Below are 27,545 nucleotides of genomic sequence, written 5' to 3'. Positions count from 1 at the left end.
CGTAGTACATATCTATACGTGCATCACGAGTGACTCAACAATCAACGTCTCAACATCACTATGAACCATTCATTCCTGCCACCTAAACGGACGGTTGCTACTTGCCAATCTCGTGGTATTTTTTCTTCATAATAATAAGTACTTTTGGTGTCCCCAATTAAGATTTTGACTAAAATAGCCGTGTTCCAATTTACTTTTAATAAAATAAATTAATTTTTTATAATTTTAATAAAAATATTGAACTAATTATCAATTGTTTGGTATTTTATATTCAGCGGTTAAGGAAAAAAATTACCTAACTATAAAAACGCTGATAATTTCATATTTTTGTTAAACCTACGTTGAATTAGATTATATTTGATAATAAATTTAAGAGATAGTCTATTTTAGTAAAAAAATAATGTCTAGTTTAGTAAAAAAAAACTATCTCCAATTTTGAAAAGTAAAAATATAAGCCAAGTATGAACAGAATCGTGAGAAGAATATTTGGTCGAATAAGGTCGAATTCAGAAGAGAGAGAAAAAAAAATATATATCAATAGCGTGCATTGAGTGGTCGGCGGGCGTCCTGCCAATCTTATTATTCTCTTTTTCCTCTTGAACCACGTGGCCCAACCAGTGTCTCTGTCACGTTGGCGTCATGCGATGTAGCGAGTTCTTGTACTCGGCGTTGCAGATGATCGCCTTCTCTCTCTCTCTCTCTCTCTCACGGGTCGCCGAGTCGTGCAAGTTGGACGTCTACAGCTCTTTGTGTGATGCCCACGCCATCCAAATCTTTATTCCCAATTGGTTCCAATTTGTCCAATTAGAGAGAATTAAATAATAATAATAATAAAACTGAGAATTTAGATATTCTCTTCAGCGTGGCAATTTTTCAACCAAAGAAAAATAAATAAAAAATAAAAAACCAAAGTGGTTGAAATTGAAATTTTATTTATTTGGTTAGGTCAGTTTAGCTAATATGACATTATAAACCTTCGTTGGAGATAGTAATTTAACTCGAGCTATTTGGATAGGAGTTATAGCTCAACAGAGAATTTACTTAAAGTTTTGACCGAGCGACTTAATGCTTTGGCTAGGTTTAGTTAGTTTGTCTATATAACTCGATTAATAAGAGAGTTGACTTAGCTGTTCGATCCATTATTTACTATAAATTAAACTTAGTTTATGTTTAATCTTATGGTCGATATAATGTCACAATAAAAAAAATTCTTAATTTCGGCTTCCAAATGTGCACTGCACCATAGATCTTATTTGGGAAAAAAAGAAATAGGAATGCTATAGTATGGTTTTGAGCCTCTCATTTCATATGGTTGATTCGAATTATTAGTGTCACGCCCTGGTCCTTGTGACCCTACGAATAATGCCCACACCCGTAGATTGAGATCTTTATTATATTTTCACATATATATATATACTTCTTTTTTTTTTTAATTTTATGGGGGGTGTGGAATGAGATATTCTTGGAAGGAAACGGCAGAGGGTGTTGAGCTGTTGATTGACTGTTGATTGCCATTTGGTTGTAAATAATTTACTCTAGGTAATTTCTCAAGTAGCACCTTGTTTTTTAGTAATTTTTTATGATTAGCTCCCTGTTTCTTTATTTTTTTAGTACATTTTCATTTGCACCTTACTACAGTGCTGTTATTTTATCATTAGGTCTAATTATCTCTCCAATTAAAAGGTTAGGAGCTTAAATTTTTGTTATAATGAATTATGATCTACTCCTATAAAAATATTAGATCAGTTATCTAATCTAATTATTTAATAAGATAGAGCTATAATATTGGGAATATATAACTTGCGTGCTCTTAATGCTACGTTGATGTTTTATTCCCGTTAAATTTAATATCATAATCTTTTTGTTGTAATGCATCTATCTACTTAAGTAGAAGTTTTTTATTCTGCAGTCTTTTGTAGATAAATTGGAGGCTTCTCTTAATATTTTCTCTATATCAAGTTTTTTAGCTTTTGAAATCTAGCTTTCCCTTAAAAATAAAAGAGAGAGAGAGAGAGAGAGAGAGAGAGAGAGAGAGAGAGAAATCACTGCCTAGTTTTGAATTTTCTTATAACAAGTTAATGGTCAAAATGTTTCACTGCAGACTTTCTCAGAGAATAAAAAAAAAAAAAGTCCCCAGAAAGTGGTCAAAAGTGATGATCGTAGTCAACTCTACCACGAAGTTGGTACTACAAATCTGGCAAAAATAGTGGTGGAATTATTAAAGTGGAATCTACCAATAAATACATTATGTTCATCTTTAAATGATGTCCGATATTAGTGCATGACTGGACCACAACCATACACTCGCAAAGATGTACAGAATCCAATGTCCTTTTTCTACTACTACTACTATATTATTGTCTATTTATTTTACTTACATTATTTTTATTATTAAGAGAGAAGAGGAATCCAAATCCAATGTTATTGTCTCAGATCATTTGTTGTTATAGGGGAAAAAGGCTCAGTTTAGAAAAAATATTTTAATTTTTAATATCATAATAAGAGAACTAACACCAAAGTTATTCTGTTGTTTAGTTGAATACTAGTATAAAAAATAATAATTATATTTAACGTGATATAAAGTTGATATTAAAATAATAAATTATAGTGAATTTGTATTAGAAATTAGTGACATTTTAAACTAAATGATGAAAATAATTTTGATTGGATATAAAGTAGTACTAGTAGTAATTAGTTGTTATCTAATATAGGCACAAAATAGTAATTTTATATTATTATTAAATTGATGTTTAAAAGTTGTATGTAATAAGAAGAGAGATGAATTAGTATACAGAAGAAACTAATTTTATGTTTAGTTACTACACCAAAATAAAAATACTTTTTTCAAAAAAAGATTATTCATATTCTACTGGTGAACGACGGTTTAGTCTACAATTATCTTCATTTTTAGGGTATCTAGACCTTTGAATTATGTCATTTTTTTTCATATAGATTCCGTTATTTATTTATTTATTAACACTGCTCTGAACTATATAAACTTCTCAAATATTGCCCCTTTCTTTAGTTGTGCATTTAATTTTTCTATTAAAAAATAATATCATATGATTAATCTTAGATGCTCTGAGGATCGCTTAACCCTCATTCAGAGATAAAAAAAAAAGACATAAAAATTAAGAGTAAAATAGTCATCTAATGTTTTCCATCTACTAAACCAGAGATATAAGAGATATTAAATAGCTGATGAGAGAATTAAAATGTCTCAATAGTTCAAAGGGTCTTGTAACCATCCCATACGGTTATCAGTAAGTATTACGAGAGGTAAGTTATAAGTTAAATTACATTTACGGATTAATGTGAAGCAAAGTTTTTCCTTGCTTTAATTCCTCAGTTCTTTATTTCGGATCGCTAAACCCGAACAGCATCATTATTTTGACCATCTTATAGTGTTATTCAGAAAATAATCTAAAGCAAATGTGATTAATCATAAGATAAAAACAAGGATAATGAATTGAGTTAGTTTGCTAGCTCCAATTATTTTTACAAGAGTCTCTGTAGTCTAGTTATTGTGCTTTTTGAGCAGGGAAGTGAAACAAGGAAACAAATTCTCACTTGATAAATTGATGATAGAAATGTGGATAAGGATCATAACAGAACTGAAACAAAGAAATACAATATTGTGCAACAATTTTAAGTAGGAAGCTCTTCTCTTTGATCAGCAAAAAGAATAACTATGACAACACAAACAGTAAAAATTGTTGAAACATATAAGAGTAAAAGTAATCACTTGTGGAATTGTCTCATGATGCATCTTTTGTAGTATCAGCATTCATAGTGTCCTTGAAAGCTGTTTGAGTTCTTAAGCTCTTCAAGCTGCAATAATTTAAACACAAGATATAGATGTAAATATCAGAGTAAACAAATGTAGCGATTTCAAGGAATAACGCACACTCTTCAATAACTTCCAGTTCATTATTGTATTTTGTATTTAACGCCTGCCAACTTCATGTAAACTAGAAAGCATTCCACATGAAGTAATTTTCGCACTAAGACTAAGCAGTGTGTTAATTGTTCATTGCTTTCTGATCTACATTTTGCATCATCTGTTTATGGAAGTCCCCGCTCCCCACAGTATATAAGAACAAAAGTACCTGTCTGCATACTTCTCTGTGACTTGCCAAAAGTTCGTCATACTTCAACTGCAAGTCCAACTTCTCAGCCTTGAGCTTTTCATAATCAGAAACTGATGGGCCACCTAACTTCTGCTGAACAAACCTAAGAAAGAAAAAGGACAAATCGTAATACTCATTTCAACCCGCTGTTAAGCATCTGCAACAGACTGAAAGGTAACTAAGCTAAGTCTTGAGAGTTGAGATTGAAAATTTGTGCAACAGTGCCTGCAAAGTTTCTTTTATCATGCTGCCATTTGTTTATGTATCTGTTACTTCTTCAGAGAATCATCTTATCTATATTTTAGAAACGAAAATGTATTTGCCACTTCTTCAAAGAAGCATTTATCTATACTATAGAGATAAAAAAAGAAAGGGAATATCTCTATGAATTATATCCCAAGTAAATTAACATCAGCACATTACTATATAAGCTAAATGATTTCAGTAATCTCTTTTTCTTTCTCAAAAGAACTATCAATTACTTGAGCAGCAGTCAGACTAACTTCATGATTAAAGTTACTGAACTTACTCAACTGCAGAAGAAGGCTTCTCATTCTCTTCGTATAAAGCAACAAGAACTACAAAGCATTGCAGAGGAAACAGACATAACTACAGTGCACAAATATGTATAAATAATGGAAATCTTTTAGAGCCATAGAATGAAACCACAATCAGGATAGAGGAGAACCTTTTGTAAGAGCATCAAGAACTCCACTGGATTCTAGATACTTTCTAAAGGCCTCCTTCTTTGCTTCCCTTTCCTGCGAAGAACATTGTTCGGCACTGCATTTAGGGAAAACTACACCATTTGCTAAAATAAAGGAAATTCTATCTTTTACGCACAATGCAGTTAGTATAGGTTCTATCAACTTGAGCTCAATCTTCGTTTCTTCTTCGTTTTTGGCTCGAGAGATTCTGTAATATTCTTAGCAGGGCATAAACAAAAGCTAGAATCTACATAATAAGATTGCAATAGCACAAAGTTTCCAATTTCCCCACTAATCTGGGAAAAAGAAAGCACCACAAATTTGTTAAATTCGGTTCGCAAATATTCCAAAAGACTTGTCATTATCTCAGAATAATATACTGAACACAATCATAAACCCATTGTGCTCAAAATGCGTCTCTACCCGCAAAATCACAGTAATGATACCAATCCATCAGATAATCCCCAAAAAGATGGTGAAAAAGATAAAAGATTAGATCTTTATAAGCATAAAGGGAAACAAAGACCATTTGATCTACAAATGAAGAACGAATTGTGTGATCTGTAGGAACATACCATGTTTATTGCATCAATCTCAGAGCTTACCCAAGTGAGAATTAGTAAAGATCTGGAGCAAAAGCGTATAACTTTGGGAAATGGTTAGGTTAGGTTAAGATTGGAGAGATGGGTGAAAGGTAGAGATCGGGGAAGAGGGCCGGAGAATGGAAGCCATCACAAGCAAATAACGTGGAGCTTGGGAGAGGAATTATATGCATTTAGCACCTCCTCCTTCTACCTATTTGTGTATGACGTTTTCTTATGCAGTCCCATTTTTTTAAGAATAATTATTAGGTCCTCGTAATGTCTTCCATAAATGCCCTCAAGACAGAAGTCGTTTTTTGCTTTGACTACCATAAAGGCAAGATTAATTAAGACTCTAAGGAGAAATTTATTGGACAACACCTAGCATTATGCAATTTTTTTCAATAGATAAATTATTGTTCATAACTTTTGGTTTGGCCCGATATTAAGTTACCCTATGTACTTTAAATTTAAATAGTTAAACGTTCTTATGATTTAGACCAAATTAAAAAGACTTAATCAGCCACACATAAATATAGCGGTACTTTCAAGGGGAGAGCCAGACTAAAATATTAGAGAGCCAACTATATTATTTGATCTAATTCCCTGTGAAAAAAGGCTCAGAATTAAGTGCTTAAATTTAAATCACACGAGTATACATTGAAATCAAGTCAAACCCACATGGATAAATTATAATTTGCATGGAAGTCCACGGATCTTTTTAACAAATCAACTACAGTAATTTGTTTTGGCCGCTTCTGTTGCAGTGACATGAGGTACTATTCCACTGACTTCATTGAGTAAAATTTGTGGATTCAACTAGTAAAGAAGACTCGGACAAAAATATCATCGTCAATGTAAGTGGGAAGTGGTACTAAAATGCTTTCGAAGGGTGAAGAGATGAACAAGATGGGATTATATAAAATATGTAAAAGAGTAACAAGATTTCCACTATAAATACATTACAATAGTATAAAGGAAAAAAAAAAACTGGTATGCAAAATACATTTGATGTGTCAACAGTATCTCGAAATAATACAACAATAACCAACTGCAAGGTTCACTATTGCAGATAGCATCAAAAGAAACCATTCCTGCCAAGAAGACTTGTGAAACTGGTTGCAGGGAAAGTTCTCGGTGATCACTTTTCTATTAAACCAGAAGTGATAAGGAGAAAAGGAATTCGATGCACTAGAAGAGAAAGCAAGCGACCAGTTACCACACACAGTAGTGTGGGATGGTTGATCCACTGTATTTTGAGAATTTGCAGCTCATCCATCTGGACAATGGAACTATCTGTGTGGAACACGCAGACAACTGTTACTCTTGGAGAGCTTTGACACGAGCAGTGAGCTCCCTGACTTGATTCCTGAGACGATCCGGGTTGCAGAAGAAATCAACAAATACCTGCCTTTCCCGCCCGACCTCATGTGGATGATGTTTCACAATCTATGATTCAGACATCATGAGCATGATCATGAGGATTGAAAAAGGACAAGACATAACTATTTTATTGTATTCCCCTTCACATAATGTTTGTATTCATGCACTTTATTTCAACATTTTATTAGTTAGGAAACTAAACAGACCAATCCGCAAAAACAAATTAAAGTGAACTACCTCAGCCTTCTGACGATGAACCTCTGTTACTTCCTCAACAAAAGCAGAGACCTGTGAGTTGACCTTCTCCATATCATCAAGTGCTCGCATCAAAGGCTGTGATACAATGGTACATATTATTGTCACATGAAAGCAAGCCAAAAACCATTGAAATAATTCTTGTGACAAAGAAGATAATGCGTCGTCTAAGTTTCTCAAAGTACAACATACACGAGCAAGCATGAGACAACAGCACCATTTCAAAAAATTATCATGCTTATTTCAAAAAATTAATATTTTAATACTGCAGAAAAGTTCTGAAAATGTTATCATCGTTGTTCCCTTTCTTGGCTATCAGTACCATTTAGAATTTCTCCCTTCAGAATTCCTTTTCTTTTCTCTCTAACTATCTGAACTTTTGAATTCAACTTCAATGTTTTCCAAATGGAAAACAAGTGTCTTGTGGTTCAAAAATGCAAAGAAAAATTACTCATATATAGTCCTTGACTGGTTAGAGTAGGTTTTCCTTGTTCTTTTTAAGTCTTTTCAAACTCGTTATTTCTATGCGGAAGACAATCAGCCAATGAACAGGATGACATGACAAAAGTTATAAGCTTAAATTATATTAGCAGTTAACAATCAATATCTTGGACCAGCAGCAAATCATCTCAAAAACTTTCTAGCCCTGCTTTGATGCTTCCCAAGGTGAATCTTTTAACTATAAGAAATTTGGCATGCATCATTTTAAGATAAGAGAGCAGTGCAGCTTAGTAAGTGAATTCACATTATGGAGATCAATGCACAGAAGACATCTACTCTTGAATAGTTTGGGCCAGACTGTGCAACCCATGGATGGACGTTCAAATCGTGGAAACCTCTCCAAGAATGGAGGCAAGTAGCACACCTCTTTTCCTCCCTAATCATAATTTTCATGCAATAGACATATAATTATAGGTCACATAGACCATATTTACACAACCTTGATATAGCGAACAGATTGGTTAGAGAGAATCGTAATAATAAACCACTTGGAACTTGGAAGAGTAAAAAATCTCAGTGATAAAAGAATAAAGGTGTTCCTATATAATACAACAGATACAACTGGTTGAGAGAGAAAACATATACCCTAGGAGTCAATATTGGTTCTGCAGTTGCTGATGATGCAAACAGGAGTTGTTCAAGAGTTTGAATCAAAATGCATCTGCAGAAAAAGTTGCAAACTGTAAAACTACACAGACCAAATATTTAGTAGAACATTATATTGAAGCAATATTCTACTATCTCAAGTAGTGTAAAGTCATTGTGCTACCAAGTTCTTGTTAGCTTATAGTCCTCGCAGAACTTTTCTAACATTGGCAGTAAAATTTTGGATGAGACTATAAGATTGAGCAGGACATAACTCATATCATGAATTAGATCTACACTCTCCTGATATACAGTACAACTTCGTGATGCCTTTTGATGGCAATGGAAATTTTTAAAAATTCAGAAACATCATATGCTGGTTTAAAACAGACATTCATAAATTTTCCTTCTATTGGATGCCGATGCTTAATTAAGTAAACGGACTGTAAAGTGCAAACATTTAAAATATATTGAACAGTACATATAAGAGCTTTTTCCCTAAATTTGGTAGCAGGAAGAACCAGACTAGTTCATGTAGTTTAGGGGTTGTCAAGTATACACAAATATGACTAAGAAAACTACATAGTATTTCCTTGTCATGATTGGTGGCAAAGCTTATCTTCCTACTTTGTTGTCTTCATTGCATATTACTTGTCTACCACGATGAAACTTGGGCGATTTCAACAAGCATAACATAGTTCTCATTTTTGCATATTTTGTAATGTAGCTCTCAGCCTCTCTTATTTCATGTTGCTTGCAATGATATCAAAAAAGGATTACATATCTTTTCCAATTCATGAAAGGCAATGACACGTTGCAGGCAGAAGTTGTATTGGATAGAGAAAATATAACCAACAAGATTCCTGAGTAGCCAAAGGCACTAAAGTTAATCCTAGGTGAAGAAGAAACATAAAATAGGATGAAATGGTTGAAATATATTAGTAAGTCTCAGGCTAACTTATGATAAATTAATAGCAAAGCACAACACCTCATAGTAATGAACGAAAAAGACCCCAATTTAAGCAACAACACCTCATAGCTAGGAATGGATACTTCTTAAATACTTTTTAGATACTTCTGAGATTTTTATCAATAGAAGCCAAATGAATTTGCCATATCCCTTGTCCATGCTTCATAGCCTCATACTAATGAACGAAAATGTTGCACAAATTAGGCAACTTCTGTTAAGTTCTGTCAAAGCACAATTTCAAAAGTTCTTTACAAGAAGAAACCCACTAAACTGAATTTTCTAGAAAGCTCAAGCTAAAATACAAATTTTGAATATGACCACTATGGACATTAGAAAAAAAAACTAAAAGCTCAATATATGAGATGATGCAAAAAGAAGGAGAACTCACAAATCGTTGATGCATCTTCTTCGGTCAGCTGGAAGAGTATTTTCTAATTCAAACTGAAGAGACAGTAAGTCAGACTGCAGCGTTGATATCTGCTGAACTATGCCATGTGCAGACACATATGTTGGTAATGCTGCTTGGGCATCTACAAAGGAGAAAATATCAGATAGGCACATAAAAGCCTGCAAATTGAGCCAATACACGTATTGGATGTTTACTTGAATGGATGCTAAGAAGATCTCGCACACCATGCAGGAAAGTATCACGATCATCAACTGCACCTTGTTCTTGTACCTCAGATGCAGCTTGAATTAGAGAAAGGCAATGCCCCTATGGCATTAATGGAAGCCAAAATTCAATTCACATTCAAGGAAAATTTTGACTTACATGTTCTATTAAGTCAACAACAATGAAAAATAAAAAATGAAACAACTTGATCCCAATGCTGCCATGCATGAAGAAAGTAAGAGGTCCAGGGCAAACAAGAAGTTATACTAACATAGTTTTTTCTTTTTCTTTTTTTTTTTTTTTGGACACAACCTACGAACATAGACTTAATCATCAGTTATTGTACAAGAAGTAACATAGGTAAAGGGTATCTTGCATAGTTATACCAAACCTAGAAGATACATGATGCTATCAGTGATACATATGATTGCATACCAGACGCCCATTGGCTGCCGATAGATAACCTTGCAACTCTGATTCAATAACTTTAAGCAAGGAATATGCACTCAGTATGGTCCTCCTTTCAAGCTGACAAGCAATTTTCAGAAAACGGTGCCTGGCAAGCTGATTAACTAGATGATTGATGAACTGCATGAAAATAGAAGCTTCAGCATGATCAGTTAAAGTAAACAGTTGTCACAATGTATGATAATTATTGTTATAACAATTGAAAGTTGTCAGCATTGACAAGAAACAAATAATTATTTAAGAATACTATCTCATTTTGAAACAGGTCAATAAACAAAACAGTTAATAGAAACAGCAATGTGCATTTGGAAAATTGGCCAATCTCATGAAACATATCCACTCTAAACTGTAAAAAATTTCGAAGATATTACTTTAAAATATTATCATTTTGGGCCTAACTTTAGTAATTGAATAATCCAAGCAAAAAAGTTAACAAAATAACAGCAAGAAAGACTATTGGTCTACGACACATCTGAATATTGACCAACAAATGTATCATGCCATTGGCACATGCCATGTGCATGTCGACACGGCAGGCATGGGTAAGAATAAAGAGGAGAAGAAAAGGAAAGGAAAAAGGAGAAAAAAGAGAAAGAAGAGAGAAGAAAGAGAATGAAGAGAGGAACCAGTTGGAAGGCTTCACCACCGCTTCTCCCTCTCAGCCACTGCTATGTTTTACTTGGCCGTAGAGGAAAGGGAAAGAAGATGATGGATTAATCTTTCTTAATGGATCCTCCCTTTAAGTGATAATGGATCCTTAAGTGATTGAATATTAATGGATCCTAACTTAAGTGATATATTAATGGATCTTAACTTAAGTGATATATTAATGAAACCTAACTTAAGTGATAATGGATCCTTTATTAAGTGATATATTAATGGATCCTAACTTTAAGTGATATATTAATGAAACCGAACTTAAAGTGATAATGGATCCTAAATTAAGAGATAATGGATCCTAACTTATTATTTTATGGATCCTAATTTAAGTGATATAATGGATAGTAACTTATAAGAATGGATTATATCCACTATCCAGTATCCTTTTAACTTTCCCATCTTCCCATCTACTCCACATGATATGAAGCTTCAAAAGCCTAGCAATGGCGCTGAGCCTCTACTCCTCCTCCATGCAACGATGGTACTTCTCCAATTCCTCCATAGGACTAAGAAAAGCTTATACAAAGCCTTTCTCACTCGTATAAAGGTTTTTTTTACCTCTTTAGGGGTGTTCCTACAGCACATCCCATGCAACATGTCGACACTACGTTGGCATGGTAAGTATCGGCCAGCACAGTAGTCCATCCATGAGGCTCCACCCATACAGTGTTGATGGAGGGAATCCCTACCCCATTAGAAAGCAAGGCTGTTTGTACATGACTTCTATGTATCCAATGAAAATCATGACTCTATGTCCTCTGAATTAGTTTATAGTATTGAAAATCAGTCAATCAAGTGGAGATAAAGAGAGTGCCCATGTAGAGATTAAACAAGTAAAAAGATCTTATAATTTGCTATGAAACAGTTCTTCAAAGGAAACAGTTAGCAATGAAGGTTAATTGGGTTAGGGGTGCACGTAAAACAGATCTATGCACCTTCATCGTACACATTGCCATTTAACAGCTAGTGGATGTACATACCGTCTTTTGCCGGTTAATATAGTATTCTTGGCGCATAACCTTCAAATCATAATCCCCTAAAGGTTGAAATGAGAAAATCATTAACCCCAAGCCAAATATTTCAGCAAGTACTACATTTCAATCTCATTAACACCACACCTTGCAAAATATACGTGTCTTGAAGTTGAGCAAGCTCTGAGCATAGACATGGAATAGTCTGAAGAAGGAAACGAATGGAACAAAGATGAGACAACTCTAATTGCAGCTAAACATCAAATAAAAAGTAAATGATACTTTCATAAACAGAAACATATACAAAGAAAAATGATGAAATTTCAATTTTCTCAAAAAAAATTGATGGAATTTCAGTTGCACTGTCTTGAACAATGAAAATCTTACCATTGAAAGTTGGAACAGCACTCAGAGACTTCTAATACATATATGAAATGGTGCAAAAGAAAGTAGAAGTATCTTGAAATTGCAAATTCTATGTTTTGAAGTTCACAAAGAAGATACAGAAAAGTCAAAATATGTAAGAACTTAGGACTTGATAGGAGATTTGATTATATACTTTGGCAAATAATGAGAAAGAATGAACTGCCAACCAAAAAGAAAGAAAATAAATGTTCTTGTTTAGGCAGCGGTTGTAGGGTACATCACAGTAGTGACATGAAAAAGCCACTTAGCTACAACATAGTATTTATTGAAGGTGTATCTTTATCGGGGTATGGAAATATAGAGCTCAATAGTAACCTGTTATGATCGTATTATTTATCAAAATCAATAAAAGAGAAAGATGATACAAGAAAGAATGGACCAATGCATATGGGAAGCATTGTAACGTTGTTAATTTTTCCCATAGTTGAATACCTTATGCACAAGAAACATGCTATTTCCAATCTACATGGATGACTGATACTAAACTAATCAGCAGACCGTGGATGACCCACAGCAATATAGGAGGTGCGTCCCTATACCCACCCTGTTAGATGCTCACACTGTTTGCTCGCTCTGTAAACTGGCTCGACTCCTACTCCCGCAGGTCTATCTGGCCTATGCCATATAGATAGACTATTTATAGCTATCCTCATTAGCTTAATTGATAATTTGTGCAACAAAATCTACCGTCCTACATCTGTCATGTATCAAGGCACGCGTGCACACAGAAAAACAGAATTTAAGAAAAGCCATACGGACTGGTCCCTAACAATGAAAAATGGAGATTTTCAGACAAGAATGAGTCTACTGCATACCTCGGATAAGAATTTCTGCACCTTCTGGGAAAGGTTCGCAAGTTCCCCAGCCAGTTCAGAACTCTTCCTCCTGCAGTGAGAATTACATCCAAAAGGTTTGAAATACTTTACAACTAGTACACTAATGAAATACATGCCACACTTCAGAGCTCATCAAGAACAATTATCTTTGATCAAGATAACCCAGCTATTAAAAGGACCAATACTGTAATCTCAGAAAAATAATAGCTTTTCCACATATGTAATTATCTCCAGTTTGCATGTGACAAATCCTAATTCAAAAGAAACCAATGATTATCCAGTTATCCTGGTGTATGTCACAAAAATATGTAGGAGATACCTAAGTGAATGAATATCCCGATGAATGTGAGCCTCATCAGATGATATTTGAGACTTCAGCATTGAGAGTATAGCCTGCTGCTTAGCATTCTCAACTTGGGCTTCCACCCATTGTCTCTCACTTGTTGCGAATCTGTTATGTAATTTACAAACATATAAGCCAGACAAATTTACCTACGTTAAATCTTAAAGCAAAAACTGAAAATATGCTCCACAAACAGATTAACAACTTTGTTGTGCAAGCTTCGGGTGGCAGAAATAATTTTAATTATGCATCTTCGTGGAAATAAAGAAGTTGTGACAGTGAAACATTTTCATTACTTCATGAGCTTATCTTATCAACAATACTTTACACTCGACCAGAACAATAAAAGGAATGCTGAGAATAATTCATAATATCAGGCAACTTGATTTAGTTTCCAAGACATAAAATAGTACGTGGACAGAGGGTAAAGAATTTCAATATGTAGAACCGATGTCATCCCTAAGCACATATGACCCAATAACCAACTAAAACACAAATCAAAACAAGGAAATACCCAAACAACAATAAATATTCATGATAAAGGCATTCACATATTATGTACACAAAACATGAAGAAAAAAAAGAAGCATCAAGTAGCTTTGAGAGTTGCATGATATGTAGTGCAAAATATAAGTAAAGCCAGAAAAGGATCAAACCAAAAGATATCTACATGGAACGAAGTCGTTGGAGCTCAGCTACACGGTGATGATGCGACTTCTCAGAATCCCCTATTGTATACATCAAATAGAGAAAAATAAGCTTATAAAATTTGTAGCTCCAAGGACAATGAAAGTACAAATGAGGAAACAAAATAAGCAGAAATACAAGAATCACAAGAAATCTGAAGGTTCTTACCTCTTATCAAGCAATTAGTGATGTCATCAAGACTCACCCATGAACATTTAGACTTGCCCTCCTCAGCAACAAGCCGAAATGGTCCCTGATTGGAACAACATATTAATGTATTGACAAAGATAATCAGCATGTTTTGAAAGTACATTGATCCAAATATTTGCAAATATTGAATATATAAATCACATGGGACAAAAGCACTGAAAAGTTTGCAGCAAACAGCATAAATAGCTTAATACTAGCAATGATCCCAAGTAGCAATCCAACAGCATAGAGAACAAGGTTTCTGTCATCTTCAATTCTTCATAACCATTGCAATGCAAATATTATACTAAGTTATTATCGTCATCGGTACTCGGTAGTTCCAATCAAGCTGAAGCCAAGATACGAAAATGACTAGATTCTGCAAGAAAGCATGGGAACTTTTGCAGGACAGTACTATGCATGAATATTATGAACTGACCTCACAATTGTTCACTAATAAAACTTGATGCACATATTTTGGCAGAGATATATTATGATATGACGAAACCTTCAGAGCGCATTCACTCTACTGTACATAATCAGGTCTAAATTCAAAAAGATAGTTAAAGGCTTAAAGCAACAATATTGTGACAATATTGTGACACACATCGCTATTGCAGGCATATAAGTTTATATTTCTGCTCTTTATTAGCCATAATCTTCTAGCCAAAGTGCAAGATCTACTGCAGAATGCAGAACTGATACCCACTCCTAACACTTCAAAGAATTCTTAAAACAATTATGTCGTAAATTACTTGAAGTTCAAATACATATAATTCCACTTCTTGATTCATTCTCTTTGTTTAACTTTATGATAGTGTGCAATTCAGAATGCAAATTTTAGTGAGAACGGTAACATTAATATGTGGCCCATCTCTTTTAAATTCTAAAGTGCTTTGTAAGCCTACTTAATCTTCCATACTCTTCCACAGATGCTTTAGCAAAAAGAAATCTCACCAAGTCTAGCAAACTCAAACCATTGATCTTAAATTAAGTGAAAGTATTGTAAAATCCTTGTATCAGATGAATAACTTCCTACTTCCTAGGAAGGCTCGGATATACCAACCAATTTATGAAAATCTCAGTTGACTTAATGTCATTTGAAACAAAATATAGTAGATAACAACAGATACCTGAATAAATAAAGCAATAACTGGGAAGACTGTACCTTGTCAAATTGCTTGGAGAACCACTGGTTTAGCTCTTTGGTACAAGCTAAATCTCCAATCAAGTAAGCATGGAAATCGGAGTATGCTAGGTAGATCCCATCCTCTGCACATCAGATTATATTACTTAAAAGCACAAAGGAAAATTACGTACATATTCAGCTATTCACTATCATCTAGCTACCTATTAGGAATCATTAGATTGTTGTAAAGAAAATCATAGGTGCTAATCAGACCAATGGTAATTTTGGACTTGAGAAAGCATACCATCCCCTGAATGATAGTGAGCGAGCTCCTGAGCTGTAGCAGCAATTTTTCCTAGAACTGCATTCATCTGATAGTAGGCAAAAGAAGTAAAATAAAGTATAATGAGATTAAGTTTCAAAGTTAACCTACATTCTATAGCATCATAAAGGAAATTGATCACATAGACACCTAGTCAGGACTCGAGCAGAGTATGCTTAAGCTTAAGCAGTTATGCAGTTGTTTTCTAGAACGTAAATGATTCCAAATTTCAGTCTCAATCTACTATTCTTCTCTCAGTTACAGCAAACGAAATATCTTGAACTTCCGGCAGCTTAGGTTGCACCTTCCATCAAAAAGTCCTAACAATATTATGGAAGAATAATTGGATGAGAAGTTGAAACACTACAAGTTTCACTTTCACATGGAATTGAACATCTGTAATTGTTTCCAAACACCTTAAAACTAAATTTCCAAGTATTGTGCATACTGGAATGGATCAGTGCTTTAAAATGGATGGCATCGTACTTGTACTCTAATGATGAGCTCATTTCAAGGTCAAGTTTTCCCAAAAGATATGGCTGTACAACAGAAATTGTTTTTGCAGATGTATATCTGGAAACTAAGAACTGGAATTGGCATACCAAACTACAATACAAGTTTAAAGAGCTCCTCCAGCATCTTTTGTTAGATCACTATCAATAATAGAAGGGAAAAAGAGATAGTAAAGATCAGATCTGATTTACTACCTGCAGCCTTCATCAAGAATATGGCATACCTCTAAATTCTCTGCAGAAAGCTTCTCTTCCAATGACAGGAGTTGACCATTAACTGTAGATGTAGCTGCCACTCGTGCCCTTCTTCCCTGGATAAGAGCAGAAGCTTGACCTGTCAGCAAATCAAACTGTGACTGTTGGCGTGCAAGCTGCTTCTGCAATTCTAGAACTTCAGCATTGTATGCTAGCTTTGCCTCACTGGAAAGAAAAGGTGGTAATTATTAACGATGAAAATTGAGATAAACAGATGAAGGCATAAAACTTTGATTGACAAATGAAGTTAGCAAGCAGATTGCCAGCGATGACTTTAAAATCAATCTTACTGGCTACAACCTACAGCAACAGGTATTATTGTTTTGTGAAACATAAATTCTGCAATATTTATAGCTGTGAGTTAGCATGACAGATGCTTTTCACATGGCAACATGTATAATATGCATGATGAGCATCTAATAAACTTTCAATTTGATGGATTCACCTTTCATGACCACAATTGTTAAATATTTTATGTGCTAAGACAATATACTGGACGATGCAAGTTATACTGTTTATGTAATAAATAAAGAACTGTATGCTGGATTGAACTACTCCAGTAATCAAGATGTTGGCAAATAAATAGATATTGCACGTTACATGGAAGTTTTACTCCATACTATGAATTATAACAAGCAGAATATGAGAACAGCCACCTCACGTTTCTAACCTGGCCGACTATGTGATGCTTACAAGAATTAGTTGACAATGTGACCAAACAATAACAATGAATTTGGCACTTAAAAATAGTTACATAGATATAGAGATCTGTGAAAATAGGAAGAATGAAAAGAGAATGGCTGAATATACCGGATGTCTATTAGTCTTTCTTCAGCTCCAAATACTGCTTCCTGGTTGTCTCTCTTGCTTGAAAAGGCTGAAATGCTATCAAAAGCAGAATCTAGGTCCACCCCCTAAAATATGTCCACATTACAAGATGTGATACTGGACAGTGCAGCTTAAAGAAATTGAAGCAGTTTGTATCAAAACAAATGACAATTGATATTAAAAAAGCATATGACATAAACAATCAATAGATTCTATTCCAAATATTTGGGTCAAGTTTCTAAATCTTATCTTCTGTGCAATTTTCTCTCAAGATTCAACAATCTCATCACAAGCATTTTCAGTCATTTCGTAAAATTTATGATTTTAGTGCATATCTACCTGCACAATTTATCATATTATATTCATTATTTTTTTTCCCTTTTCCCTTTTCTCTTTGTTGGAGAAAAGGGGTGATGAGATAAAAGTATAATCACAGTGCATATTTATTGTTTTATTCTTGAAGTTAGTAATGCGTTATTTTCTTCAAAGTTCATAATACATAATCAAATCAAAATAGAACAGCACGAAGCCTCGTACATTTAAACCAGTACATCTCCAAGCTTAGTTTGTTAACAATAAAGAGAAATATTTCTACCTCCAGAAGCTTCTCTTCTTGCACAAATTGCTCGTACCTGTAAACCAAATTATCATATGTCTAATTAGCACGTAAATGAGAAACCCAAACCAAAGAAATACTTGACCAAGTGCACCGCAAAGTTTTTTTTCTCCTAATTGACCAACTCAGACAATCCAACTGAGCCACTAACTCAGACCAGAAAAAACATCAAAATGTCTAAGCTCTTTCCCAACCTACAACATAATTCACGCCAAGAACCCAAGCAAAACGCAGCAAAATAACGTCTTTTCTCTTAAACCCAAGTAAAGAAAAATAAAAGAGCAAAGGAATACTGTACCAAGTGCACCAGCAAACTTTTCTTCCCTAACTAAGCTCCAATTAATGAAGAAACTCACGAACCCGAAACCAAATAATCCGAACGGAGCACCAAGTCGAATCGATATAAACTATCAAATTTTCCGACCATTTCCCAACCTAAACACAAAACCGCCAATAATTTACAGCGGAACCCAAGAAAGACGCGGCAAGATCTCCTTTTCCTCTTCCAACCCGACAAAGACAAAAAGATCGATAGGACAGAGAAAGAGAGGTACTGAGAAAGCTCCGATGGCGAGAGAACGTTCGAAGGCCGGAGACTGGAGCAGATCCATTCAAGAAGGGGTCGGACCTCCTCGTACTGGAACGGCCACTCGAAGCTATCCGGATCAAGCGAATCCTGACCGTGAAATCCCAGCTCCGTCAACACCGTACATAGCCGAGCGCCGCTCATCGCCGCCCCTGCCAATGCCAGCGCCTCTTCAGCGTCTTCTTCTTGTCTCGATCCCGGAATTGGAGGAGAAAGGTGTGGAAATTTTGAAATTTGGGGGTTTCGCTTAAGGGCTTAAGCTTTGGTGCGATGATGGGTGGGGCGGGGGATTAGTTGGTTGGGTTGGAACTTTTGGAACATTTTCATTTCACACCCTTCATTATGCGTCTATACCCTTCCTATATTTCACTATTTTCAATTGGATCCTTTTTTCACAAACATATCAAAAACACCCTAAACCTAATATTATATTTGTTATTGATTTTCAAAACGAACCCCCCGATAAGGGTGGAATTAAAAACAATGTAGGATGCAAAATGGAAAATTCCTTTTTCTTTTTCGTTTTTGCATATTACCGCCTAGGTTTCAGTCCTATTGTAAGAACATACCCTCTCTTTTCAATTAGACACCTGAATTATTATTGTTTTTCGCATATAATCTCTAAATTTCTTTTATTATCATATACACTCCTAAAATAAAAAAGATATTCATATAAGAAAATTTTTAATTATATAGTCCTCTAAAAACGTGAAATATTATAGATGTCTAAACAAATTTATCCATTATATTTTTCATATGTACTAAATTCTATATAACTTCACATAACTTCACGGTTAATCGGGATTGAGCAAAATTAATATTAGGATGAGTAACTCGTGGGAAGTCCCTACCGTATGGCTGATTAGTTTGCATAATTATAGTTGGTAATTAGTCTTAACTCATGGAAGTACCCCAGAAGTTGAGCAGCCTGATATGATTTTATAGATTTTCGAGGTTTAGACAACAAATAAAATTATCTATCGTGATTTCATCGTGTCTATTTAATAATTTCTCTCCATCTATCTGATAGTGTAATAATGGATAAAATAATAGCATTATTTCTGGAGTGTTTATGAACATAAACAGTACTCACATCATCTCAAGTAGAGTTGCATAATTTGCGAGCTAGAAACAACAAGATAATCTTCGCAAAAAGAAAACAAATATATAATAATTATTTACAACTCTGCAGGCCATTAATAAATATTTTATACACCTCTATAATGTCATATTTAGAGAGGGTGAAAAAAAAGGGTTGTGATTAATTACAAATAGTTCCCTCGAGGATCACTAAAGATGTGCTAATTATATCGCTGGCATCCGATAATATTGATCATATTAGTTAGATGCACACGATTAATATATTAGCACACATTTTGCGACACTAAAATGATCATAACGAAGTCGTCCTGCAACAAATCTGACCTCAAAAAAAAATGTCTGAAAAAATTCAATGAAATCAAATTAATCATGCCAACAGGGACGAAAGCTGAGTCAACCAATTGGACACGGGCCACCATTGTTGGCGGAGCCACTGGTGCAACCCGAAGGCCGAGATGATTCGCCGGAACCCTTGGCCTGAGAGGTAACACCACCATTCATCTTGCCCATGAGCCGCGCTGCCTCCGCCGGGCCACCGGAGCTGAGGAGAGCCAAGAAGAGAAGAGCTACGGTTACTACTCTGAGATGGCTTTGCCCGGCAAACTTCATAGCAATTGAGAGGAGAATGTCTTTTGACAGGAGTTTGATGAAGTGAAGCAAGTCGAAAGGGGAATATTATAACATATTTATAGGTAGAAGTAATTAACTTGTTACATGTAGATTAATATAAGGAGACGTAGGTGCCCAAGATTTTGACCTGAGACTTAGTTGTTGGGCAATAAGTCTACAAGATGTGACTTCAAAAAGAAGAGAGGGAGCAAGAAGCAAAGCGACAAGGTAGTGAGAGAGTTTATGAATATGAATATGAAACAACTTGGATGAGTTAAATTCTTCTTCCACTCATGAGTACCATTGGATAAACAACTACAATAAACTTTGACTATAACAAGACTTTATTTTTTTTCAATTATTATCTTAAAAAACACTGTTGTCTAATCTTTGAATAAGAATAAACAAAGGACTAAAATCTAACTCATAAACCTATAAATAGGGGCATCAGTATAATTGGGCTCAGGTCGGACTCCACGAAATGTGAATTCGAATGGAAACCTAATAGGGCATGTTACTTAGGGTTCGGTTTTTGGGTCGGATTAAGGGATAATTAGTAAGGATCCAAATTCCACTCCAACCCACAGATGAGCTTCTGTATTTTTTTGACTCCACAGATTAGTAGACTAGTATTAGTCAACTTAGTTAATTGTTGCCACGTCAAAAGAATGGGGGTTGCTAAGTGGCACTAATAAATTTTGGCCACCTGGATTGGCATGCACCTATCATTTTCCATCATGATAGAAGCCTAACACACTCACCAACTTAAATACCTTTTTTTCTTCTATTGTCTAATGATAGAATAATGTCACATTTCTTGAAGGAAGTAGTACATATGAACGAACGAAAGCTCATGGGAAATTGTCTTTACTAGCTTCCAGAACACAACACATGCCCAATTGACTATTTTTTTCCCCTAAGGTTTTGCTGCTGTTTAGTGTGACAGCTGGTCCTCTGCAGCCCTGGTTGCATGAATGCATACAACCAGAACATTTTAGCTTCTCAGGTCTCATGACATTCAATATTTTTCTATTAAAATGCTCTAAAAGGTAACGGTAAATAATTGAGGGCAATGCCTCAATGGAGTGCTAACAAAAATTACTTGTAGTTTGTAGCTCATCTATTTATTTCAAACTAAAGTAATTAATTTAATAATTAGTCAACTATCAATAAAAAAAACTTAATTGCCCTTAGAAGAATACAATCTGATTTAGAATATTATAGTAGTTTAGTCATTTAGCAATTTCTGTGGTATAAGATTTCCATTAAATAAAATGGCATTCCGATCTACTGCCCTGCAATTATACCTCCACTTGATCTCATTCAAGGTAATTAAATTATTACAACAACTTATCTTATTACCGTAATCTCCCCCTTAATTTTTTTAATTAGGGATTTTGAGGGGAACGATGACGATCTTGCCCAGATGAGGCCGTCTCATGGGGGAAACAAATTAAGCTGCTTCCACTAATTAAGAGTATAGCTCTTTTTCTTATTCTTTTTTGGCTGGATATTATCATAGATTTCCAAATGTCTTATTGCTGAATTTTTCTTGTAATTTGACGATGAGGTGGATCTTCGACTCAGTTTAATTGTGTGAACCCTCGCAGTTCTAAAATATTAAATATTTCTTCTTTAGTGTGCATCAGATAAAAACCAAATTGAAATTATGAGATATTTAATTCAGAAGGAATATCAGGTAAAAACAATCTGTTGATTGAGAAGAAAAGGAACAAATAAAATCTTATCATTTATTACGGAATAAGAATAATCCAAACTACACGAGTTCACTGCCCTTCTTAATGGATTGGAACTCACAGCTAAGACTGCCAGGTTGAGATGATCCCAGAATTAAGCCAAAGAAAGGAAGCCATGGCTACCGAGGTATCCTCCTCCTTAACTGGAGTGGTATATATATTTTTTGAGTTGATGAAGGCGCTAAACACACAGATTGCAGAGAGAAGGTTGTGACGATAAATAAAAGAAAATTTAGTTTGTTATTTAAAAAAAATGCTCCTCTTACTCTTCATTCGAAGCTATAAAATATTTGGTTTGTATGGAAGATAGAATATTATATTACTTTCAAAATTTTAAAACTAAAATATAAAAGTATCTCTTATGAGCAACATTATCATCTTCTTAATTAACTCTATTTAATCTCCTCTCTCTCCTCCCCTATCCTCATTAAACTTGCATTTTTTATTTCAATGTGTGTGTATCGAAATCTTACTAGAGAGCAACACCGCTGCATGGCATCAACTCCATCTCATAGGCTTCTCTGGTAATTAAGATTATTAGTACTTGCGAGAGTGAAAGTAGGTAAGACGAAAAAGAGACCAGGGAAAGAAGATAATGGTTGTTATAAGAGGAAAAGAGAAAAGAGAGTGGGATGGAGGTTGACTTGGGGATAGAGAGAATGGGAGGAAAATTGGGTATAGCTCATTTCCCTGCAGGAGAGAGGGAACTGGCCTGGAGAAAAAATAATATATTTTTTATATTTTATAAATGAGATCTCTTGCATTTAATACGAGGAGATATCCTCAAAGTTGGTGGAGGGATAATTTTAATATTTATTAAGTAAATAAGATAAAATTATAAATTATTTTAGTTTACGGTACAAATCACCTAAAAAATCTTTCATCTTTATAAAATAAAATTCGGAATTACAAGTCAAAGATAAGGAAGAACGAAGAACAAAATATTCATCTTTATTGAATAATAACACCCTCCTAGAAGTATATGACGTTTGGAATTACCAGTGGACTCAGAAACCGTATAATATAGTGAATACTACGATTATAATTAATTAGCAGAACAAATATGACGCGTTTTTCAGGTGGCATAGGTTTTTCCTTTTAAAAGAAAAAAATTATATTATAACTGAATGGGATGCCAAAATGTGCCTACGGGTATCCCAACTATGCTCAAAATTTAAACTTTTTATCATAGTTAGCAAGTTAATCAGAGCATAGTACTATGCTAAAGTCAGACTTATACACACAGAAAAGATTAGATATTTCGAAAAGCTTCTTTACCAACGCTATAAAAAAAAACATCCAACTCCCAATAACATAAGATTTGAAAGAAACATCTAACACACTAAGCACCCGTTCATTTTATAAATAACAAAAAAAATTATTCTATAATATATTATTTTATTTTAGAATAATACCTAAACATCATAATAGTCATATTTCAGAATATAAATACTATTTATTAAAATTACATCTTATACCACACACACTAACCCAATTACCAATATTTACCTTTGATTTAACTACAACTTCTCTTTAAAATCTTATTATAATTTATCATTTCTCTTTTATCTCTTTTAAACATTTTATCATAATTCATTATTCATCTCTTCTCTCTCTTAAACATCTTATCAACATCCTATCATAATTTATCACTCATTTATACTCTTTCTCATCTCTTATCATATTTTTTTATTTTATACTAAATAAATAAAATTTAATTTAAACAGCATAAATATCAATAATTTAATATTTCATAAAAATAAACACATTAAAAAAAGTATTACTATTATTAAATATTATTTTTTGTAAACATAAAATATTATAATATTCTTAACTATATTGAATTGATATAATAATTATTTTATAAATTATCTTATTATTAAAGTAATTTTTATATGTACTAATAACATTAAAAATACAATATTAGTAAACTAATATTTTATTGAATTAAATATTAACTCATAGATAAAATAATATATTTTACTATTTAAACTATGTATTAATCTAATTTAATCTTTTTTAAAAAATAAAAATAGAAAATTTAGGAAAAATTAATATAATATTATTAATAATCTCATGTTTAAGCTAAAATAAACCATATGAAAATATTAATATTTTAATATTATTAATAATCTCATTTTGCAAAGATTATTAAAAATATATGTTCCATGTAAAATAAAATTTTAATATTTTTTACTATTAAATATAATAATACTTAAAATATAATATATTATTTTCGACTAGAAAATATGTATGATTAAATATAATAAAAGACTAATATAAATAAACTAATATTTTAATGCATTACATACGTACCAACACACAATACATATGTATGCTTCCACCGTAGTAATGGGTTGCTAGTAGATAGGTAAAGCATGGTAATGATTGATATTGCTTGCTAAAATATAATATATTACATACGTACCAGCACATAATGCATATATACGCTTCCATCGTAGTGATGGGCGTTGATAGATAGGTAAAGCATGCTAATAATTAATATTGCTTGCCAAAATATAATGCATCACATACATACTACCACATAATGCATAAGTATGCTCCCACCATAATAATAGGCGTTGCTAGATAAGTAAAACATAATAATGATTCATATTGCTTGCCAAAAAGTAATGCATTATATACGTATCAGCACACAATGCATATGTATACTCATAATATAGTAATATGCGTTGGTAGATAAGTAAAGCATAATAATAATTAATATTGTTAGCCAAAAGATAATACATTACATACATACCGGCACATTTCATATGTATGCTCCCACTATAGTAATACACATTGGTAGGTATGTTCCCACTATAATAATACACACTAGTAGGTATGTAAAGCATGATCATGCAATATTTCATGCATGCATTGCATACTTATAATATTATAAGCTTCTCTCACTCTATCCCATCAATCTATTTTAAATCAAATATAAAGGTAATATAGTAATTTTTCTCATCATTTTATTCATTTTATATCACATCAAAAATAATTATTACACACCTATTTTATAATACAAATAAACATAGAAATAGCTATTTCTAAAATACAACTATTATTTTAGGAATAACAAATAAGATTTTGCTATTTTTATTCCTCCCTATTTTAGATATTAATAGTGTAAAAAGAAATAAATTAAAATAGAGTGAGGTAATTGTATATTTTATTAAGATGAATTAAGTACATGAGGAGATTACAACAATTTATCCTACAATTAAACTTGTTTATCCAACAGATTAGGATAGAGCTGCCATATACAAGGAAAGTAAATAACAAATAGATTAACTAAATCAATAACAATAGTAATAAAATTCGATTGATATATTTCTTTCCGACACTCCCCAAGTTGGAATCAAATCTGATTTCGATATTTTTTTCCAACAAACACTCTCCCTCAAGTTGAAACCAAATTTGATTTTGATATTTCTTTCCAACAAACACTCCCCCTCAAGTTGGAACCAAATTTGATTTTAATATTTCTTCCAACAAACAGGGCTTAAGGAAACTTCAACTTCCCTCGAGCCATCCACGAGCCAGACTTGATATACACATCTAGCAACAATTAGGACAATGGCACCCTAGTGTACGTGTCATAACTTCCCAACTCAGGGAGGTTTGGGAGGTTTAGGAATACTTACGGGTCCTGTACACTTCTCAGTGAGTGGCATGCAGGTCTGAGGGTCAGATCCTAGTAGAGATTGAAATAATCCGAGAAGCCAAAGGAAGAAAACCGTGGTCATCATCGTCACCACCAAGATACCCTTCATCTCCTTCATTAATTCCAACTATGTATGGCTAAGCTTAGGAATTGAAACAGTTATATATAGAAGAGGCTTGATGCTACGATATTTGAGTCCTTTTCCTTGCACGAGACTATGAGTGCAATAGTTGGCCAGGAGATTTGACCATAAGAGCTCCACATAGACTAAGTGCAGAAAAACAGACATCTTTCCTCCTAGATCGACCACAAGTGGATGTTAGTATTTGGCTTCGATTTCACGTTACTAGAGTATTCTTGGGCCTTTAATTTTGTTTGTGAAAGACTCGTATCTTATTAGTCATTGATATATAACTTAGTTGGTTAAAAGAACTCGTTATCTTTGATGGTATATCGAACTCTGTACGACTCCTAGGAAACCTTCTACTAGTCTTTTGTTTTTTTGTTTCGTTTTTCTTTTTTATAGTGACAATGTGAGGACGACGTCTCCTATTTAATTACTGAATTAGCGCTCAGGGGACGTAAAGGACGACGACAACGGCATATTAATTTCTTATCTCTTTTCTCTATGATATATGAAAAATATTTAAACATTTTAGAAGATTGAATCTACACAGTGAGCAACAATGAAAAGCTGACCATTTTAGAGCTAGTCAACCAATACAAAAGTTATCATCGTGCTATGAAGCTATTAACATAGACCAACATGCCTTCTTTTTAGCGAAGATTAACTCTTCTGTTTAGAAAAAAAGAATAGTCACAACTCAAATTTTAGAGGAATACAAGGTTTCAGAAATAGAAATTTTCGAGCTACTAGGGATTTAGAAACTGTAATATAACATCGTTAGCACAAACGAATGTTAGTCTTTGGCTTCTATTTCAAGTTAGCAGAGTATTCTCGGGCATTTCATTTTGTTAGTTTAGACTCTTAATTCGGCTTATAGCGACAATGTGAGGATGGAATTAATGCGCCAAAGACTTCTCCTATTTTTACTGAAGCAGCGGCTAGGACACGTCAATCTTAGTTGTGGAACCACACAAATTTGTTCATAGGTCTATATATATATATATATATATATATATATATATATAAACTATATTATCTATCATGAATGTTGAAAAAGTTTCAAGGTGTAAGCTGTAAATTTTTCATTCCACATTCTGGATATTAGCAATATTATAGTTATTGCTGTCCGATTTTAGTGCAAAAGTATATCTATTTTAAGAAGAAAGAGAAAATGATAATTTATCTCAGTATAGTTTAATTCGATTTTAACTTACCGCTACGTATTTCAAACTTAAATACTCAACTCTTATAGGGTCAAGCCATTAATAAAGATGTAAAAAGATTTCATTACTTCACAGAAATATAATCTAATTTAAGGACGATAGGAATAGTTTGATCATTTAGCAATTTTTTTTTATAGTAGAAACTACTGATGCTAATGAACTAGATTAGATCCAGCATTTGTATTGTTAGTTTCAGTTAAAAAAACTCTAATAGTAATAGTGATAGTGAAACAAAAATAATTAAATACTTAATTTTAAAGTATATAGAATAAGTTAAAATCGGATCGATGGCTATGATCCCACATTATATGGGATGTTGGGTGCGATCTTAATCATTAGACGCACATAATTGATACATTGATGCATATTCGAAGCCCGGGTGGAACTGATTCAAATGTTTAATTTTAACGATAAACTTGGAAACATCAAATTTAAAACTGAGAAAGGGTATACATGCAACAACCAGTACAATAGCACACACTCATAACTTCCCAAATCTGGGAGG

The 27,545-nt window shown here is 33.5% G+C and overlaps 2 protein-coding genes across 2 annotated transcripts; both read right to left on the bottom strand.

The window, feature by feature from the left end:
- Positions 1-3,546: 3,546 nt before the first annotated feature.
- Positions 3,547-5,576, bottom strand: LOC140796494 (uncharacterized). The gene is made up of 5 exons (XM_073149538.1): positions 5,413-5,576; positions 4,819-4,891; positions 4,660-4,708; positions 4,110-4,233; positions 3,547-3,831 (listed from the first exon to the last, which is right to left on the bottom strand). The coding sequence occupies exons 1-5, from the start codon at positions 5,413-5,415 to the stop codon at positions 3,781-3,783; spliced, it is 300 nt and encodes a 99-aa protein (XP_073005639.1). The 5' UTR covers positions 5,416-5,576; the 3' UTR covers positions 3,547-3,780.
- Positions 5,577-6,319: 743 nt separating this feature from the next.
- LOC140796553 (AUGMIN subunit 3) lies at positions 6,320-18,817 on the bottom strand. Its single transcript, XM_073149598.1, has 18 exons — positions 18,522-18,817; positions 17,947-17,983; positions 17,334-17,437; positions 16,493-16,688; positions 15,739-15,805; positions 15,474-15,577; positions 14,285-14,369; positions 14,100-14,157; positions 13,406-13,537; positions 13,066-13,135; positions 11,972-12,029; positions 11,834-11,889; positions 10,161-10,313; positions 9,716-9,827; positions 9,501-9,642; positions 8,143-8,218; positions 7,039-7,134; positions 6,320-6,867 (listed from the first exon to the last, which is right to left on the bottom strand). Exons 1-18 carry the CDS (start codon positions 18,695-18,697, stop codon positions 6,739-6,741), a joined length of 1,851 nt encoding a protein of 616 aa, XP_073005699.1. The 5' UTR covers positions 18,698-18,817; the 3' UTR covers positions 6,320-6,738.
- Between the last annotated feature and the right edge of the window lie 8,728 nt (positions 18,818-27,545).

Source organism: Typha latifolia, chromosome 10, assembly GCF_019914945.1.
Source record: "Typha latifolia isolate L0001 chromosome 10, TyphaL0001v2, whole genome shotgun sequence".
NCBI lineage: Eukaryota > Viridiplantae > Streptophyta > Magnoliopsida > Poales > Typhaceae > Typha > Typha latifolia.
This window is presented reverse-complemented; position numbering and strand designations above follow the sequence as displayed.

Coding starts and splice junctions, on each gene's coding strand:
- LOC140796494 (XM_073149538.1), bottom strand. Junction 4,709..4,818: donor TCTTGATGCTCTTACAAAAG/GTTCTCCTCTAT, acceptor AATGCTTTGTAG/TTCTTGTTGCTTTATACGAA. Junction 3,832..4,109: donor ACAGAGAAGTATGCAGACAG/GTACTTTTGTTC, acceptor AAATTATTGCAG/CTTGAAGAGCTTAAGAACTC.
- LOC140796553 (XM_073149598.1), bottom strand. CDS start 18,697: ATGAGCGGCGCTCGGCTATGTACGGTGTTGACGGAGCTGGGATTTCAC. Junction 16,689..17,333: donor GAAAGACTAATAGACATCCG/GTATATTCAGCC, acceptor TTTTCTTTCCAG/TGAGGCAAAGCTAGCATACA. Junction 6,868..7,038: donor TTCATCGTCAGAAGGCTGAG/GTAGTTCACTTT, acceptor TCTGAATCATAG/ATTGTGAAACATCATCCACA.